This window comes from Tripterygium wilfordii, chromosome 4 (assembly GCF_013401445.1).
Source record: "Tripterygium wilfordii isolate XIE 37 chromosome 4, ASM1340144v1, whole genome shotgun sequence".
Lineage (NCBI taxonomy): Eukaryota > Viridiplantae > Streptophyta > Magnoliopsida > Celastrales > Celastraceae > Tripterygium > Tripterygium wilfordii.
In genome coordinates this window covers 13,881,787-13,901,240 of record NC_052235.1, presented here as the reverse complement: position 1 = coordinate 13,901,240, position 19,454 = coordinate 13,881,787, and the positions used below count along the sequence as shown (strand labels likewise).

Here is a 19,454-nt window from a genome sequence, read left to right as displayed (position 1 = left end):
TATGTGTAGTATATTGTGATAAATTACGAGCAGATGTATTATACATTTCAGTTGTAATAGAGAAATATAAATTAATTTATAAAATTAATATAATGAATACAAAATAAATTAAAGATACTTAATTTATTATAAATAAATAAATAAATAAATAAAAGTTGTTGTAACAATCACTTTATTTAAGACTTAATTTATTAAATGAGAAGTATTTTAATAAAGCAATGTGAGGGTATAATCGAAAATAGGCAGGAGAGGTGAGAGTATAATCGGAATAACCCTAATTTCAATCTCGGTGCAAATAGGCAGGTGAGGATATAATTGCAATAAAGCAATGTCATGGGAACAAAATAGACTTTGGACCTCAAAATGCTTCACTTTTGTAGCATCTCCAAAAGTCAAAAAAATGTTGCAGAAATTGTCTCGAACTAAGTGCACAAAAAACCTTGTTTGGATGGGTCATAACATTTATGTTACCAAGTATCTTGTTTGGATGAGTCATAACATTTATACTACAAATGGGCCCTATAAATATTTTACTTATTTTATTATAAATATTTTCATAAAAAATTAAATATATATTACGTAAAATAATATATATGTTTCACTTTTGTTTTTTTATAAAATAAAAATATTATTGAATATATATTATCAAAAAGCGGGGTCCACATATAAAACCACATTTCTTGTGGGCCCATATTAGTTTTTTTAAGGGATTTTGTAAGCCGATACACTAGATTGTACTTAATTGTAAAAAGGTACAACTACTAAAACATCATTTTAAAAAAGTACACTGGGATCAGCTTTTACCAAAATAACCTCAAATTTGATTTTCTCTCTCCATGAACTGCGATACAATAGTGATACTTTTAAACAGAAAGTCCAATATAGTGTTCAGTTTATATATTTTCCTCATAAAACGATGATACAAATGTTGGAATGTAAATTTGATTACATTACATGTCTTTCTGGTTCAATTGTATCATTTTAGTGGATTTTTAATAACCTCAAATTTGATTTTCTCTCTCCACGAACTGTTATACAATAGTGATACTTTTAATTAAAAGGCCTAATTTAGTGTTCAATTAATATTTTTTCCTCATAAAATGATGATAGAAATGTTGGAATGTAAATTTGATTGCATTACATGTATTTATGAATCTATTGTATCATTTTAGTGGATTTTTAATAACCTCAAATTTGTTTTTCTCTCTCCACGAACTGCGATATAATAGTGATACTTTTAATTAGAATGTCCAATTTAGTATTCAATTTATATATTTTCCTCATAAAATGATGATACAAATGTTGAAATGTAAATTTGATTGCATTACATGTCTTTCTGCTTCAATTGTATCATTTTAGTGGATTTTTGGTGTTAGTGATACTATAGTGATACATCTCTACAGATGTGAATGTTTTTTTCAGAACAAGCAAGAGAGGTACAAACCAAGAAAATAAAATCAAGAAAGGAAAAATAATTAGGACGAGGAAGTATGCATATTGGTTCAATTGTATCTTTTTAGTAGATTTTTGGTGTTATTGATACTATAGTGATACATCTCTGTAGTTGTACAGTATCAATTTCCCTAAATTTTCTTCTGCTTATTATACGAGAAGAATAAAAGATAAAAAATATAAAACAAGACCAAACAAAAGTCATTCCGATCAATTTGATGAGGATCACCTCATTAGTTCTCACTCTCTGTATTTTATAGTGCTGAGAAAATTTCCTATGAATCATACCGTAATATTTATTGACATGCTCCTCATACTTGCTATACAAAGCAGGAATTGTTATGGATAAGATGGTTCTTGTGACAGTATCAATGACAAAGATTCATAAAAAGCCAAATGGAATTTGAGAGGAGAGAAGAAGAAGAGAGGAGGGGAGGAGGAGAAAAAGAAGAAGAGAGGAGAGAAGAGGAGAGGAGGAGGAGGAGGAGAAGAAGAGAGGAGAGAAGAAGAAGGGTATTATAGGTATAAATCAAAAAATGTCTTAAGCGAGACGATAAAATTACCTTTAAATTTCACTTTTTTACAATTTTAAAAACGTCCATGACCTTTTTACAACTAAATTGTCCAAAATGCTCTTAGTGACAATTGTCCGTTTTTTTAAATAAAAATTAAGAAGGCAGACCCATCATTATGTGGGCCTCAAGAAATTTTTTTTTAAAAAATCATAGGCGGATTCGCTTAATAAGCTCCGATTGGAGCTTATGAAGCTCAGCGGAACCGCTGTCATTGGACCAGCGGTTCCACTGGTCCGACTGTACCGTTTGGCACAGTAATTCCATAAAAGGGAACCGGTATGGACCCGCTTTGCAGCCCGGCTGTGCCAAACAGGCACCTTGGAAGTCCAATAAAATGAGACCAACGCCTCTTGTCGCGCCGTAATTGTGGCTTGATGCTTCTGTAAATTCGTCATTGAATATTTTTTCAACGGACGATCAGAAAGTTAAAAGAACATCATCCATTTCCACTTCGATCGATTTGTAGTAAACAAGAATACTTTCGCTGTACCTTTACAGATTCTTTTCTTAGCATTCACTCTTCTTTTCCCACATAAAATTCATCATCACAAGCTGTTTTTCATGATCGCCGCCGATTCGCATCTTCGAATCGCAAACTTAGTCCACAGACGAACCCTTAGTCCAGTACCTGCTACCATCAACAGGCATTTCTTACAATTGCCCCCTTCTTGTCGTGATTTAGGGCTTCAACTGAAGTTCAATTTTGCTGCGGATTTCTCGGTGTTGCAGTCAGATCGTTGGAAGATGAGCGGTGGATGCTTTAGGATGAGGACGAGGAAGAGGGAGACCAAACGGCCGATAGTGGAGGTCGACGGCCCTGGTGAGGACGTCCTTGATGCGGGTGCTGCCCAGGCCAAACTTCATCCGGAGCATCTTGTCGTTATGGTCAATGGGCTCATTGGCAGGTATTTATTACTACGTTCATGGTTCCTTAATTAGGACCTGCGGTTTGTTAGGTTTTGTGATTTTTGTGAAGGCATTATTTGCTTTGGCCAATTCATACTCTGCTTTGTGACTTGCTTGATGAAACACAATGCGGTAAGTTTTTGCTGACATTGGAAGCTTACCTCCGTACTTCTACAAATGGCCAGTAGAAGGAAACTCATGGTTATTTAGTTAAAATAGGGTTACAATAGACAATAGTACATGAGTGGCTGGTGGCTGGTGGCAGTCGTGAAACTGAATTTTTGTTATTCTTTTAGATTATTCTATCTGAACGTTTGATATACTTCAGTAAAAAATTAAGGAATTCAAGGAAATACGGACTAATGGTTTATCGCATTGTTCTTGTTTAGAGTTGAAATAACTTGTTTCCTTAGGTTCTTTGGTGGAAAGATATATTTATTAAATCACAAAAGGGATAATATAGCATTAAGTGGCTGTAGTTTCTGTAGGTAAAAAAGTCCCCATTAATCTTCATCAAAAACTTACAGCCTTCAAAGTATTAGACAGCTGACATTTTAACAGCATTCGTAGTTTTAGAATGAGCAATCTTAACAAATAGCAAGTGACTATGATCTGATGTGGCTCTCAAAAGACAAACCTCCACTTAAACTCCTGGGACCACTTCAACAGATATTTACAGTCAGCAACAAGAGATCAACATGTGTGACAACCTATGCTATTATGTTGAAGCAAGTAACTACCTGACTACCCAACACTAAGGCCTCATTTTGTAAGATACAATGGGGAATACTGATTTTGCCATTAATACTTTCTTTTACTATAGATCTAAATTATTATTTAAATTATGTGATGTGCTGATTTGCAAGGTATTAATATTTAAATGAATGGAACGGTACCCTCTTATTTTTACCCTGATTTGTGTTCAAATTTAATGAATTTATTAGCTAGGGCGGAAAATCCATCAGCTCTTTGCCTTTTTTTCCCCCTCACTTTTTCCTCCTTCAAAATGGAGGAAAAGTGCTTCCTCATCCATCCTTTTCCATCTTATTTTTTCATCTATCCTGCATACTGATTAAAGTAAAAAGGTTTCCTCTGTCCTGCATTTTTTGTAATTTTGTTGGTCTGGTTTGGGCTCCTCAGAAGTCAGAGCAGTGTTAAGGCTGAGCTCGTGGCATAGAATAATCTTTCCACCTTTAACACAAAAAAAAATAAATTTGCAGCTGGTTCCTATGGCTATCTTTGATGCTTATGGAAGGAAAGGAATAGGAGAACCTTTGACAATATAGAATCTTTTGTTTAGAATATTTGTTCTAATTTAAAGCTTTGGCGCTCTTGTAACAATCTTTTTGATGCTATATGTATTGCCTCCTTGTAACTTTGGTGCACCTACTTGGTGCCTTATGAATAAAATTATCTTCCAATCAAAAAAGAAGAAGATACAAATTGAATGTCTATCAGTAGACAATAATTAATCGCCTGCTGCACATGTCATATTTTCTGTATAATTCCTTCGTGTCGTTTTTTAATCATTTATAATGTTGCATCAGATGATGTGAACCAGGATATTGAGTCAATCCTGATTGTCTTTTTTGATGCTACTGAAAAGAATAAAAGAAATTTGGAGAGTACAAATACACTGCAAGAGAAGAACATTGCCTTGATCTTCTGGCCAAAAACAGACTTCTTAATGAAAATGTTCACCTAGGACTTCTTTAGAATTTTTTGAGTTGCTTAAATTCTTAAGATTTAATCAATCTTCTTAAGTACTTATCAATGAAATCTAGTTTTTCTGAATGGATGTCATTCAGCATGTACTAAAACTCGCATAGCAGGAATACAAAATTATTTTGGTGGTTCCATACATGGCTTCTTCATAATGATGGTTGCTGAAAGGAGAACTGAAAACTCTAATGTGCTTTTCTCTTGTGTTCAGTGCTGCAGATTGGAAATTTGCTGCTGAACAGTTTGTGAAGATGCTTCCTGACAAAGTAATTGTGCACCGTGAGTGCTTTAACTCAAAGTTTTGTCCATACATGCATCGGAAGATTTCTTGATAACCAAATGATGCTATTAAAACTGAAAAAGAATTAAAAAACGAGGTGATCATGGTTCTTTAAAGCCGCTGATAATTCTAATATTGTTTTGCTGCATGAATTATTATTTTTTAATCTGAGAGTAAACTTATATGTTAAAGCTCGGTGCATTTTCTTAACAAAGAATTCAGGTTGATCAAAGCTGGAGGCTGCATGAATGCATGATTGCTAATTTGTTTGTTGCGTAGATCACCTGTTTGTTGCTGCTCAATTAAAGCCCAGTTGACGGGGGACAACAGTAATGAGCCTCTTTGATGGTTGAATTGGGGTGTTTTCAGTGGCAAAATAAGTATAAATAGTATGGTTTCTATTGAGGTTGAGTTAGGCAAAGAGCGGTGGTGGAATGAAGTGAAAAAATATGAAATTTAAGGCTGTGTTCTCAACTTCTCATGCAGTTAACAGTACCCAAGAATGATTAATTATGAGGAAACTATTAATTATGAATAAATTGGAGATTTTTGGCCATTACAGTTGACACAATGATCGGGGATGGTTTGATCTCTAAAAGACAAGAGTTTAAGACTTCAAATAAAAATAAAAAAAAGGAAAGAGAGGAGACGCTTTATATAAATCCAGGCATCACGCGTAGGTTCCTTGGCATCACACTCAACGATGACTGTAATCCCACAATCAAAGAGAATCTCATGCTGGAGAGTTTTATAAAAAATGTCTGAGAATTTATTGAGTCATCATCATTATGTGAGAGTTTACATGCTTATTCATAGACTACTGGTAATCTTAAGTGTAACAAAATAGTAGTAAATAACTAACAACCAGTCCTGTCCTCTTCTTAATGAACTTGAAATTACAGCGGGCCTGGAAGTTCTGACTGTACTCCTATGCATCAAATCAAAAGAAAACTTAATGTAAACTTGCACAACATTTTCTTATTTAAGAAACCATAAAATAGTACTTAAAACTATGTTGTAAAGATTTTATATGTTCCCAAATAAACCTTGTCTCTAAATTTCTTTGCTCTTTGACTTTTGTCCTTCTTGGCCTTGTCATTGTTGCTAATCCTAATTGTAAATTAATATTTTTATACTTTGTAGTGAAAATGGTGTGTAAGCTTTTGTCTTTGATAACTTTGGATGCTATAATATATTGCCTCCGCACATGCCTTCAAATCATCTATAACTTCTTTTATGTGTGTGATGATCTTGCCTGTTTTTGACTTTATTTCTTCATGCAGGAAGTGAATGCAACTCTTCAAAACTAACCTTTGATGGCGTTGATTTGATGGGGCAAAGGCTAGCTGAAGAGGTACATCGATGATGACACTTTCATCCTTTATGTTTCAAGGCATAATATAATTAATTTCATTACGGCAACCATTAATTTTACAGAGAACCAATAAGTAACGCTTTCATATTAATTTTTAGACTCTTACTGATTTTTATCTGATGCAGGTATTGGCTGTTGTTAGACGTAGGCCTGAGCTGAAGAAGATCTCCTTTGTGGCTCACTCGTTAGGTGGCCTGGTTGCGAGGTATGCTATTGGGGTGTTGCATGAACATTCTCCCAATAAATATCCCTCAAGTCTTTCTGGAAAACCCTTGACTGATCGACCAAAAAGTTCATTGCAACACTTCGACCAGCCTTATGAAGCTAGAATTTCTGGATTGGAACCCATAAACTTTATAACATTCGCAACACCACATCTTGGCTCAAGGGGAAATAAGCAGGTACTTGAAAACAGTTTCACATGGTCTAGCTTTTTGAGTGGTAGTGTACATTTTACCTTCTATTTTATCACATTTGGAATAACTATAAAAGAAATGCTCAATTAAGTAGTAGTTTGTGTGTTGACTATGTGATAAGTGGAAAAAGATAAATAATGTAAATGTGTTAACTGATAATAATCTATTTATTACGGTTATTTGTTTAAGATGCCTTACGAGTATTGTCGTATCAATTTTTTATTTTGATTAAAGTTCTAGGCAATAGTCGTCCGTAGTCATCATCATCAAAGTTCAACAAATAAATTGTTGTCGGCTACATGAATCCATTAGAGAAATTAGTTGGAGTTATAGTCCACCATATGAATTATTCTCTGCCATCTTTTCCTTTTAAATCTGCATTCTCAATTTCTCACCTATTCCTATATAATTCATATCCTTCTTAAGCATACCCATCCATGTTTTCTTGTTCTTCCTCTTCTCTTTTTAATATCTCATACTTGAATTTTTTGAACTATTCGTTCTGTCGCATTAATTCTCTATGTTGTACATGTCCAAACTATCTTGGATGATTTTCTCGCATCTTGCCTTCAATTGGTTACTGGTGGCCGAAATTGAATAGCTTAATTTTTTAGTATCTCATACTTGACTTAGTTAGGCCTCCCTCATTTATCACTGAACCTGTGTTTTGATGACCATGTCGCTAGTAGGGAATGCCCAAATGAAATTCTCTTTCAGATTCATGTTCTTAAGGTTTGGCAAAGTTTTACTTTGTTGCCTCCCAACTGCAACCTCATCATTAATCACGCTGGACCAGTTGTGTTTCCACGTTTAGTTCCTTCTAGGCTGTAGTAAAAAAATATCAAAGTTATCCTTCAAAACTCCTACAAAATACATTAATATTCTCGTTCGACAATCTGCCCATGTCCATAAAAATTTAACCTCTGCCTTCTTTTATTAAAAATAAAAGCCCTGTGGTCTCCAAATTCTGCTTATTCTGTAGTTAACAATGACAGTAATGCTGTATGAATTGCCTTTAAATATAAGTGTTGCTCAATCTTTTTAATATGAGCCAGCTTCTTTTAACATCTTAATCTGATTGAAGTTCATAAGCTTGATATGCCTTCTGGTATGATGGCATGTTAAAAGTTTAAAAACTTTGAGAATACAAGTTGGACAGTCATTAGGAAGTTGAAAGTATTTTATTCTTGTGTACACTTAGACGGATTGTGTAAGTGCTTATCCTTATACAGTTATACTCTCTTTCATCATATGATCAAAGCCTTTGTCCCAAACAATTTACGATTTTCTGCATGAATCCATAAGAGAATTCAATTTTAATGATGTTCTATGCTCTTTATCATGTTTTATTTATGCATGGATGGTGCATTAGAAACATATATACGTGATTTATGAAATGGTTCTGTTCTTTTGTTATCTGCCTGGATGCAGCTCCCATTACTTTGTGGCCTTCCTTTTCTCGAGAGGAGAGCATCTCAGACTGCGCACATGATTGCTGGGAGAACAGGGAAGCATCTATTTCTCACAGATAAAGACGATGGAAAGCCACCCCTTCTCCTTCGAATGGTTAAGGATTCCGATAACCTGAAGTTCATGTCAGTATGAATCTTTCTAAAAAACTTTCTTTAATTGTCTGAACATTGTATTAATGGCTTTATTTTGTAAAATCATCCTTAATGGCTTGTGTAGATCAGCATTGTGGGCATTTAAGCGTCGTGTGGCATATGCCAATGCAAACTATGATCGTATCCTTTTTCTCAGTTGTCTTTCGACCTGATATTTTGTATATTCATAAGTATCGTCACAGAAAAAAACAACTTTCATAAGTTGACCTTCACTCACTCTTAAGATATGGTTGGGTGGAGAACTTCGTCAATCAGGCGCCAACATGAGCTTCCAAAGGTTAGATTACTTTTTCCTCCATCTCTTAGAAATATAATTATTTATTATTGTAAATTAAACCTAATTATTTCCTTTTGTTTTTAGTCCAATCTTCTTGTAGCAGATGATAAATATCCACATATTGTCTATGTTGAGCGAGAAACTAAATGCATCACTTACAACTCAGGATGTGTTGTTGAAGACCAAACAATTGACTTGGAAGGTTTGTTTACTTTTACACGCTTGTATACTACTCATGAATTTAGCAGATTTGTTGAACCTTGTTGTCAGAGGGTACATAATTTTATTTGTAGAAACTGAAGCAGGTCCATCCGTGGGGTCAGATGGCTATACATCTGTTTCATAAATTATTTAATGCTTGATAGATGCAACAGCAGGGTTATACAAGAAAGGAAAAGAAAAACACTGGACAGATGCAATGCCAATGTTTCTCTCGTGTCCTGTTCTCTCATTGCTTTTAGCTACTTGCAAATAGGCATAGCTTGCAATGGAGAAGTTGTTGCGTTCAGCTGTTAGCAATCTTTAGGAGTACTTTAAAGAGAAACACATCCATACTCCTATATATCTTAAAAGAGCATAGACTTATCTGAGAAGTTGAGACAATGATGGTCAATGAAAATCGTGGAGTAAAAGGGCTAAATTTCACATTTTGGTCGAACTGCTTTTAACTTGTGATTAAATCTAAATGTTTGTATTTCATCATCAGGTGTTTGTCAATAATATAAATGATAATGATAATGATGATGATTGTGGATGGACTTGTGGTGTGCCACTGTGCCATGTGTGGCATAGAGGGGATGTGCTTGGGTTTGGAGGGTTGATTTCAATATGGTGCCTTTTCAGCACAAAAGGATTGGGTACTCTTTCAAGAATGCTTGCTAAAGGGAGTTTTTGAGTTCTTGATGGCAGTGGGCTTTTACGTGATCTGGATGTGGAGGGGGATCTTTCTCTTTATAATTGGATGTTTCTTTATGTCAGCCAATTGGGAAAAAAAAAACTTTCCTCTTGTCAATTAAAAGCTCTCTCCAAAGACTACTTAGGATCATCAAGTAATTCGTTTGATATGGGAGTCAGGTAATGGGTTCCAATGTCCTTTTCTTTGGGGTGACTACCAAGGTGTAAGAAAGAATGATGTGAAAGGTGGCACATGGAAAGTTTGTTCGTATGAACTTTCGGAAGCCATACAGAGTCCATAATATTTGTAGGATCAATGAGGAGGTTGCAGCTGCAGTTTCCAGGGAAGGAAGGGAGAGGAATGTGATTCTAAAAAGGGGATCATTTTAGATACAATTTGTATTTTAGGAGATTGGGATTGAATCAAATTTCTTCCATGCGGTAGTAAATGTTTATATAATATTCAACTAAATGAATGAGGTAAAGATTAATAAAATTAGATTAGAGGTAGGTTGAGAGGTGAAGGAATTGTGCTAATTTCTGTGAAAAAATTTTAGCTGGAAATCAATGAAGCTTGACATGCTCATAATCCGTGAAAGTTGTTATGAACTTTTCTAATTTTCTCTTTGAGTGAGGTATTTATTCTCCAATTTTTGAATAATCTCTTTAAGTGTTAGAATTGGTTTCACTTTGTGATAGATGACTCCTCATAGTCTAGGGACTGAAATCTGCTTTGTCAATATAAGAAGAATGGTACTTTGCACTCTTCAGAGCCCGAAACAGTGCCAAGGGTCATGATAGATGGTATCAAAACATGGACAATATAATACTCATAGTTTTAAAATACATTATTCTAAGTACTCATATCTCATCAATTATAAGCCTAGATCCCCTCATATGCTTTGTCTATCAGGGGCAAAATTTGGCACTTTGCACCCTGAGTAGTGGAAAAGTGGAAAGCAACACACTAGTACGATAGGCTATGAATGGCAGTACCAGGTTGAGGAAGCTTTGCAGTTTAATAATAAGGTGACAAGTGGGCCACCTTTTGGGGCTTTGTCTTTTTTAGGAGGGAGAACAATGTCCCATACTTCATCACAAGCTAGCCAACTAGAGGTTTGAACCGGAGCTTACATGGGGTGGTGATGTGTGACTGTGAGTATCATGGTCTGTCAAATTTTAAAATCGTGAGGAAAGGGACCAATATCCTACAAGTGCAACAATTCATGATGGTATAAGAGTAAGGGTAACCTTGTTTACGTTCGACCAAAGAAAATGTAACTGATAACCAGGAATCCCATACCAAGTGCTGTGTGCATGACATGAAGTGCAATAACTGCTAAGATAATGTTTGATGGAGAAAAGATCGTGAAAGAATAAACTTATTGCTATGGGAATAAAGCTCGATAACTAGCTGGGCTCATATGATCTTTCTTTAATCAAATTGGGAAGTATTAAGGGAGATTCTTAGAAATTTATAGCTGGTTTTATGCATAGCCGATCTCTAAATTGATGCTAAGGAGACCAAAGAAGGTGGGTGGCAAACAACTGGGTTGTATCCAAATGCTTTTGTTAGAAGAAGACAGAACCATGCTCCGCATATTCTAGAAGATATTTGTTGATGCAGACAGTGAGGTGGATTGATATCAGTTGAAATGAAATGGCATTTTATCAAGTTTGTTGAGATTTTATCTTTTATGTCTTTGGAAAGATGGGCTTTGATGCTCTCCAGTTTAAATTGATTAAAAGTGCATCTGCTTCATGCTTCCCATCCCTTGTGTTGTTTTTGACATGGTTCCTTGTTCCTCTAGATGAATTTGTGAAGGAGAGATCATTTATCTACTCTTCATTTTGTGGGGTGTAAGTTAAGAAAGAGACATAAAAAGGATCAGAGCTTCTTTTCTTCTCTATGTCAACGACTGAATCATCTTTTGTGATTGTGTGGTTCAACTAGCAGGCCCAACTGTTGAACCATTACTCCCACAATCAAAAAAATATTTTAACCAAAACTCATTGAAGATTTAGGTGATGCAGGCCAGGACCTCTAGTTGCCTGGTCAATGCTATCCTTATAGACCGCACGTCAGCCGCTTGGACAGAGAAATTGGATAAGGAAAACATTTCTCTGAGAGTTTCCGTTTTAAACATTATTCCACTCAAACTTGAATTCTTTTTCGTGTTATGATGGTGATTTTGAGGTTTGAAGGTAATGATATATAGGAAGAATGAAGAGAGAAGTTGTAACGGTATTGCACACTACACCTGGAGATTTATGTTAGCGTAATCATCAAGGCAATTGCAATACTGCCCTCCAGCTGGAAAACTTGTAACTTGTAACTTGTTGACATTAGAAGGCACTTATATTAGAAGGTGATGAAATAAAACATTATTCAATGATTGACACTTATTGCATACGCAGATTTTTTGCCTTTTGTGAATATGGAGACAATGCATTTTTCATGAAGTTGCATCATTATGATGTTTTATCTTCATGACCACTCCATTTTTTCTATTAATATCATCTTTAGATCTGCGGAGCCTTGTGCACGGGTGTTGTTTACCTTTATCATTTTTAGATCTTGTATTTTTTATGTGACTTTTCTTTTCAAACTATAGAGGAGATGATTAGAGGCCTGACACAAGTACCTTGGGAGCGCGTTGATGTTAGCTTTCACAAAAGCAGGCAACGATATGTTGCTCACACTACTATCCAGGCAAGTATTACAGCCTAGTACAAATTTTTTGAACCTGTATTTCATCACATTCTTTGTATAACAATATACATTGCTATGCCATTCAAAAAGAAATACATTCATAGTTATATTTATGTATGTATATATACCTGCATGTTTTCTGGCCTGCATTTTTAGATTGATGGCATTTTTCTTTTTCTGTCCCTCTATTGCAGTTAGTAGCTAATACTGCTAATTGTCATGTGATTTGACTCTATAGGCTATAGGGATTCAGCAACTTCCTAAAAGTTTTTGAGTACCCAGCACGTTTACTAATGTGTTATAACTTTGTGGAAATAAAAATGCGTAAGCAGATTCAGTGCTAGCTTATTACTTTTCTGAAGATATACATCTTAATTTAGAGCTTAGAAGGTGATCGTCTTGTGGGCTCTTTTGCTGTCTTAGCTGGCAGAGGACAAACTTTTTGTCTTCTTTTTCTTCTGTAATTATTCCTAGGTGGAAAGGGTCTAACGGGAAGGGTGGCACCTTGAGAAAGTAAGTTTTCTGAGGCCCAACAGAAAATGCAAGGCATTATACTTTTAGAATTCTGAAACATAGCCTATGCTAATTTATTCTTCTTCTTCTTCTTTTTTTCCTGTTCCTTGTGTGTGCATCTTGACATGCCCAATTCCAATCTGTTTTGCCCCCAGCTAATCTTTTGTAGCCTCAAAGCCTCGTAGCCTTGACCTCATGGTTTCGAAGTCGTTAAGGATAACATGCTTACATGCCTATGGTTTTCTTTCTTCTCAAAGACCAGCTAATCAAATCAAGGATAACATGGGAGGGTGTAGAAGCTTAACTATCATGTTGTTTAAAATGGGTACCGTAGTAGAACATTGACCCAAGCTTGAGCTACAAGTTTTGGGCTCTTTCACTTAATATTCTAAGGTTGAATATTATTATGCCTTAGGATAAATTAAATCATTCAGAAAATTTATCATTGTGGACAAGTAAACCACTCTTCGAATGATATGATAATTGATAAGCACTTGATGGTTTGTTAAGGTAAAATCTAATATTCACAATTAGATGCTTTTTGTATCATTCATTGTTCTAGTAGCTGAGTGCATGTGCATGATTTCTTGATTGGTAATTTTTATTTTCATGTTTCATTGTAATAATTTATACAAAGCAGTAGGTTTTATTAATTAGTGTTTGATGTTTTTCTTCCTTTTCCATTTCTCTCTTCTTTTCTTTTCTTGTTCAGGTGAAGAGCTATTGGCTTAACTCTGATGGTGCTGATGTCGTTTTTCATATGATAGATAACTTCCTTCTTTAGTCCACTATTTTGGTGCTGCCGTGATGGGATATGCAAATGCATTTGACTGCATTTTTGTTTTTAATAGTTATGTACATTGCCACATGTGAAGATGGCTGTGTATTTTTCGGTCACAAAGTGGAGATATAGGAGTGCAGAATTACTGCAATCTGTATCCTACTAGGTTTCTTTTTTTTTTTCTTCAAATTTTTGTAATCATACTTCTAATAGCACTAATGAATACTTTCATTGAGTGTTCTTCTTACAGATAGTATTTTGATGTACTTGTACAATCCTTCTTTTATGAACCTTAGGAGTGACTTGGAATACTTTGATTTCTCTTGGGAATATTTTGTATAAGTGTTGATAAACTTCACCTTCAAACTCTTTGTAGAAGATTGAAGCGTATTGTACTTTGTTGGTTGTTTGAATAATTTTTTTTAGAATTTCCAATGACTTATATTATTGCACTAAAGGTAGCATTTTTTCACTGTATCTAAAAATCACTGCGCTCAAAATGGTGACAATCTCCAGATACCTTCACCATATGTAGAGTTAGAAAGAGTATCAAAGATTTAATGATTGGTGAGGACAAGTTTTTGCTTCAATATTAGCCTGCACTACAATTATGTTACAGCTTTTGAATTTTTATTGGCTCTGAAAGACACAGTATCAGCTTTATCTTCATGCCCCCTGCTATTTTTCTGACTAATAGAAAGGAAATCATCTGATGGAGAATTGGAGATCCACAAGTTTGGAGGACCAAGATTCAACTTTGTGGTGGACCAAAGGGGCCATATTCTCTCACAGATACGGTAAAGAAGTCCAATTTCATTTGTGTGGTTGCTTATCATATCATCTTAGGTTAGACATATATGGAAACTTTTCTTGGGGACTTCCCCTAACTTTTTTTGTTAGATATATGTTTTGGCTGGGCACGAAAAATGTTGAATTAAGCGTTTCGGTTCATGTTATTGCTTTTGTTAATGATCTGTGGTCTGTGGATTCCCTACATCTAAGGACATGCTTATCCATTCTTCACAGTATTGGCATTTGTTTTCTTTTTATCCTTATCAACCACATTTCACATGCAATGTTTATGTTATGCATTTAACATTGCACTTGATGTGACTTGACGATTAATGTGCTCAATTACCTTTATAGTGATGCTTCAATTAGCATCTGGCATCTTCTATATTTTCTATGAATATGCTTTTTGAATGTTTCCAAGGATGAATAATTGTCTATAATACATATCCATACTAGGATGTTTTAGAACTTTTGCAGCATAAATTTTGGCTTGTGAAACACATTTGTTAGTTGTTGCTTTACGACACCTATTGCATTATCCTTTACTCTTAGGATAACACAAAAATGAGGTTAGAGCATTTTTATAGAAACACCATTATAGCTCCTCTAGGATGTATATACATAGAATCAAACGAACAAGTCTCAAACACAACTGTCCAGCATTGTTTGGGCTTCTTTCTCTGTTTTTTTTTTTTTCTGGGGGTGGTTATTGTCATCACCAGTAGCTCAGCATGGAGGGTATCGGCCGGTGACTACCTTGAGCAACATTACAGTGGTCGTTACTCTGTATACTCCTACGTAAAACTCAAAGGCAATTCTATTTAGAAATTGTGTAGCAGTATCTAAAAGACCCCTTAAGAAAATGAAGAAGAGATCCCTTACTAAATGGAACACCAGCTCTAACACTATACAGTTTATACTTGACAGATTGAGGATTACAACACATGCATCCCTTTAAGTTTGAGACTATTCAACAAGTCTGCATTTGACAGCTTTAGGGGGCCTAGTTTATGAGAGCTTGAAGTCAAAGAGACCAATGAGTAGAAACATACACCTATCAAAGTGCAAAATGGAAAAAAGAAAGTTGAGGATAATGCATAGAGAAGAGAATTGGACCATGCAGCACAAAAGTGGTCATCTTTGATTGTTAAACAAGTTCCCAAAACTTCATCTGCTTAACATGTTTACGAATGCATCAAAGTGCAACCAACCACTATTAAAATGCTGATGCTCGCATGGTTATTTCATTGTTTGCGCCTCACTGTTGAGTTTTTACCTGTTATTTTGAATTAACTAAAATAATATTTTAGATCAAATTGGAGGCATGTTTCTATTTGCTGTTTAGACATAGACGGTTAAATGTTCCCACATTACTTTCTTACTGGATTCATGTTAGAGGGTTCATTCTGTCATCCCTAAACCCTAATGCAGAGAATTTACTTAGGGGGTTAGGAATGGGATTTGGTTTTTAATGTGATTTCAGAAAGCAATTTTATTTCTACCTGGAACCTCTTAAAGATCTTACCTTCCCACTCAAATGCTACTAAACTTTTTTGTGAGTGATTTCAAATGATCATAAAATATAGCTGTTCGGTAGTCTTGCTTAAATACAAATCTATGAAGTTGACAAAAAAGAAAAGCCAGAATGAAACGGTGCATAATGAGGCACCTGAGGAAACTTGCTTCTGAGCTATTGATTCTGCAGTGAAAATTAATATAAAAGCCTAACCTCAATGTACATGTTGAAGATGGCATAGAGTTAAAAGGGAGGTGAAAAATGAAAGGAAGCAAAAAACCTTAAACCAATAATTGCATCTGAACCAAACGTATATCTATGAACTAATGGTACATTAGTCCAGCAATCAGCAATCATTTTCATGATTCACTTTGTTCCTGTACTTGTTGATTAAATGTGCTTTTAACATTCCTTCAGATTCCACCGGGGAACCGCAGGTGAGGAATATTGAGATAAAGCCAGGCTACGGCAATGATCAAGAGGACAAATAGCCTCTATCCTTGCTATTTTTTTGCATTTATCTTCTGGGCTGCATAATGTGGAAAAAAAAAACCCGAAAAAACCAGTTAGGTACCGTGCAATATATGTTGATCTTTCAAACGAGATTTTATATTACCTATTTACCTGACACTTTCTTGTATACTTTTGTCCTCTATGCTGATTTCATTGGACTCCTTAATGTGCAATGAAACTTCTATATGTCTTTCAGTAAACTTGATAGGCTTGAGCAGAACTAATGATCAATGTCGTCAAGTAAGTAATATACATACCATTAGTTTGCATGTGTAATCATTTGAATGGAAGGCATACCATACCTCTTTGTACACTCTTAGCTCCCCTGCTGATTTTGATATTTCCACGACACAATTATTGGGAGAAACCTCAATTACCTAACATTTTGCATAATGGTGATCAGATCAGATGCTATCGTGTGTTGCGACTTGCGGGAAGTGTACATGACAATAGATTACCTTCGCTGATAGGTCAAAATATGATCTGGAACATCTAGTCATTCTTTGTTTTGGAAGCATTTTCATCTGATATGATGCTGATAATCTATTAGCCTGTGCAGGAGAAAAAGGGGTGGGGTTGGGTTTGGGAAGGGGGATCACTTGTTGAAGTGTCAGGTGTGTGGGGTTCTTACCTTGAAATTATTCATCCGTTCAACTGCTAAACTCACATCCATTGCTGCAGCTTCTATTTTCTTGATGGTCTCATTGACTGTATGCTTGGAGCCTAGTCTTGTCAGTTGCTTCTTATCCTGAGCAATAAAAAGCAATTGGTTACATTTAATAATGAACCAGAGAAATACATAAAATGGAAAAATTAGATTTTGATTTGTAGGCTTGCCTGCTCTTCGAAAAGACCGGATAAATCAAGGACTTGTGACATTGCAATCAATTGGAAAGCGTTGATGAAATATGAGGACTTGGTCATGTTTGTCTCCTTTCCATTCTCCTGCTTATAATTTCAGAATTCAGATGTTCAGCTGAAATTATGAATTTTTCTCTCTTTTTTTTTATATTAAGTGCTTACCTCTATTGAATCTAAAGCAGCATTCACATCATCCAACTGGACTTTCTCAGTGCATTCATATCCGCAAGAAGGTACGTAATCTTTCTGAAACCATTTATCATCAATGATTTCTGGAATAGTTACCCGCTGTAACAATGAATGACAAGATATAATTATGGAACTTGCACTAATTCAAACTTTGTTTGGCAAAAAAATGTTTTGAAGAAGTACCTTTTTAGGATTTGGGCAAAGTATCCTGGAGATTAGCCTCTTTTCACTTTCCGTAAACCATTGTGGAAATGCATATTCTGCTCCAGATATCTTTACACAGACGTAGTTACCAATTAAGGGGAATCAATTATTCTATGAATTAGTTGTAGTAATCCTATCTGTTGATGCATACCTTCTTGTACAATATCATAAGGTTATTGTCATCAAATGGTAGATAACATGCTAGTAGTTCATAAAGGATTACTCCACAAGACCAAACATCTGCTGCGGCTCCATCATAGCCCTTATTAGCAAGAAGCTGTATGCCACAGTACAGACTTGTGAAACCAAATTTCTAAGGCAACTAGTTAAGAGCTTTTGCTAGATAATTGTAATGAGATGTTTTTTAGTTTTGGTATCTTACTAGTACTTAATAAAATTATGTCTTTTGCATTAGAAAAATAACAAATTAGAATATGAAAATCTATTATTAGTACTCAAGTTGTAAAAAGGTAGCTTCTACCTCAGGTGCTACATAGCATGGAGATCCGCATGTTGTAGTTAGTATATCTCCTGGCTGTCAAGTATTTGAAAGTTCAGCCGATTTTTTTTATTCACAAATAGAAAATTGAAGGTAATCTAAAGGAGTTGCTACCTTCCTCAATGTGCTTAGTCCAAAATCGGATACTTTTATATTTCCCTTGCTATCTAATAGCACATTTTCTGGCTGCAAACAGGACTTTACAAATTAAGTTATGTAGTCCTTTAAAATAATGCAAAGAGTAAGGTGTTTATATTGAGTACCTTTAGATCTCTGTGATATACTCCTCTGCTATGACAATAATCTACAGCATCAATTAGTTGATGGAAAATTTTCCTAGCTTCGGATTCACCTAATTTCTTGATGTAAGACTGGGAATAGTTGCAGAATTAGAAATAGCAATAGAAAAGCTTGTTGAAGCAACATTTTTGAATTGCAGATGTGGCATAGTTGAGATTTACCAATTTATCTGAAAGTTGTCCTCCAGGTACATATTCCATTACAAGATAAATTTTTGTCTTTGTACCAATCACCTGCAATCAAATTTAATGCAAAAAGATGAAGAGAGAAACTTCTAAAACTTCTATCTTGAAAGTACTTATTATTGCCCCTTAAAATGGTTTTAAGAGAAGCCATCTGACCTCGTATATCCGTACGATGTTGGGGTGATGCAGCAGTTTCATGTTTCTTATCTCTCTTTTCACCTGAAATTTGTATGTTACCTTGTGTTAGTAAGCAGCAGAACTGGGATTGTTATTTAACTCTGCTACATTCTGAATCTACAGGGTGAAAGATGTGTTGGGAAGATTTGCCTGATACTTGAGATTGCTTTCCACAACCATCTGCTTGTCAATGATCTTGACTGCAACCTTACTGCCATTTGTAGTATCCACGGCCAGCTTAACCTTGGCAAAGGTACCTTCTCCGATGGTTTGTCCCAAACGGTACTTCCCTATATTGTTTTCAAATCCCATTCTGTAATGAAAAAAGAGCTGTTGATTCTGAATGTCCTTTTTGTGGTTTGCGCTAACGCTCAGCTTGTTTGTCTGTCTGTAGTTTTTGCAGAACGTTTCTTATATCCTTGCTGCATTTATGATCCTCATTACTCCTTCCCTCTATTCTTCAACGCAGGTAATATCTCCTTCACAAATTTTACTTATACCTCTTTGCTCCACATATTGGTGAGTACTAACATCAGTGTAGCGACTCGATTTTGATTGTAACTCATGCTTCTTTCCGACAACCTCTATCCTTATCCTTGTGGTTCTCATCTTTTTCAGGTAAGAAATGATGTGAAATTTAAAGAGAGATTTTAGACATGTGTAATTAATTTTGAGAGGCTTGGAATAGT

General features: G+C 35.2%; 2 protein-coding genes across 4 annotated transcripts; one reads left to right on the top strand and one right to left on the bottom strand.

Annotated features, from left to right (window-relative positions):
- Positions 1-2,391: 2,391 nt before the first annotated feature.
- LOC119996603 lies at positions 2,392-13,945 on the top strand. The gene is made up of 10 exons (XM_038843290.1): positions 2,392-2,932; positions 4,867-4,934; positions 6,219-6,289; positions 6,436-6,711; positions 8,158-8,321; positions 8,416-8,471; positions 8,576-8,628; positions 8,713-8,830; positions 12,138-12,235; positions 13,461-13,945. Exons 1-10 carry the CDS (start codon positions 2,589-2,591, stop codon positions 13,530-13,532), a joined length of 1,320 nt encoding a protein of 439 aa, XP_038699218.1. The 5' UTR covers positions 2,392-2,588; the 3' UTR covers positions 13,533-13,945.
- Positions 13,946-15,958: 2,013 nt separating this feature from the next.
- Positions 15,959-19,166, bottom strand: LOC119996605 (CBL-interacting serine/threonine-protein kinase 21-like). 3 transcript variants are annotated; one of them, XM_038843292.1, is made up of 15 exons: positions 18,916-19,166; positions 18,745-18,807; positions 18,565-18,636; positions 18,367-18,474; positions 18,218-18,289; positions 18,086-18,139; positions 17,756-17,881; positions 17,584-17,673; positions 17,374-17,499; positions 17,188-17,295; positions 16,982-17,098; positions 16,809-16,901; positions 16,653-16,727; positions 16,454-16,570; positions 15,959-16,366 (listed from the first exon to the last, which is right to left on the bottom strand). In XM_038843292.1, the coding sequence occupies exons 1-14, from the start codon at positions 19,075-19,077 to the stop codon at positions 16,532-16,534; spliced, it is 1,305 nt and encodes a 434-aa protein (XP_038699220.1). In that variant the 5' UTR covers positions 19,078-19,166; the 3' UTR covers positions 15,959-16,366; positions 16,454-16,531. The 3 variants fall into 3 exon arrangements, with proteins under 3 accessions (XP_038699220.1, XP_038699219.1, XP_038699221.1); XM_038843291.1 differs by having other exon boundaries at positions 16,462-16,570; XM_038843293.1 differs by having other exon boundaries at positions 16,462-16,570; positions 16,809-16,874.
- Positions 19,167-19,454: the final 288 nt, after the last annotated feature.

Bases quoted from the DNA above. Each gene is read 5' to 3' on its own strand.
- LOC119996603 (XM_038843290.1), top strand. From the start codon at position 2,589: ATGATCGCCGCCGATTCGCATCTTCGAATCGCAAACTTAGTCCACAGA. The intron at 4,935-6,218 runs GTGAGTGCTTTA...TTCTTCATGCAG, and splicing joins TGACAAAGTAATTGTGCACC to GAAGTGAATGCAACTCTTCA. The intron at 8,472-8,575 runs GTATCCTTTTTC...CTCACTCTTAAG, and splicing joins TGCCAATGCAAACTATGATC to ATATGGTTGGGTGGAGAACT.
- LOC119996605 (XM_038843292.1), bottom strand. From the start codon at position 19,077: ATGGGATTTGAAAACAATATAGGGAAGTACCGTTTGGGACAAACCATC. The intron at 18,808-18,915 runs GCAAATCTTCCC...TACAAATTTCAG, and splicing joins AAAGCAATCTCAAGTATCAG to GTGAAAAGAGAGATAAGAAA. The intron at 17,674-17,755 runs GTATGCATCAAC...GTCTGTGTAAAG, and splicing joins TTATGATATTGTACAAGAAG to ATATCTGGAGCAGAATATGC.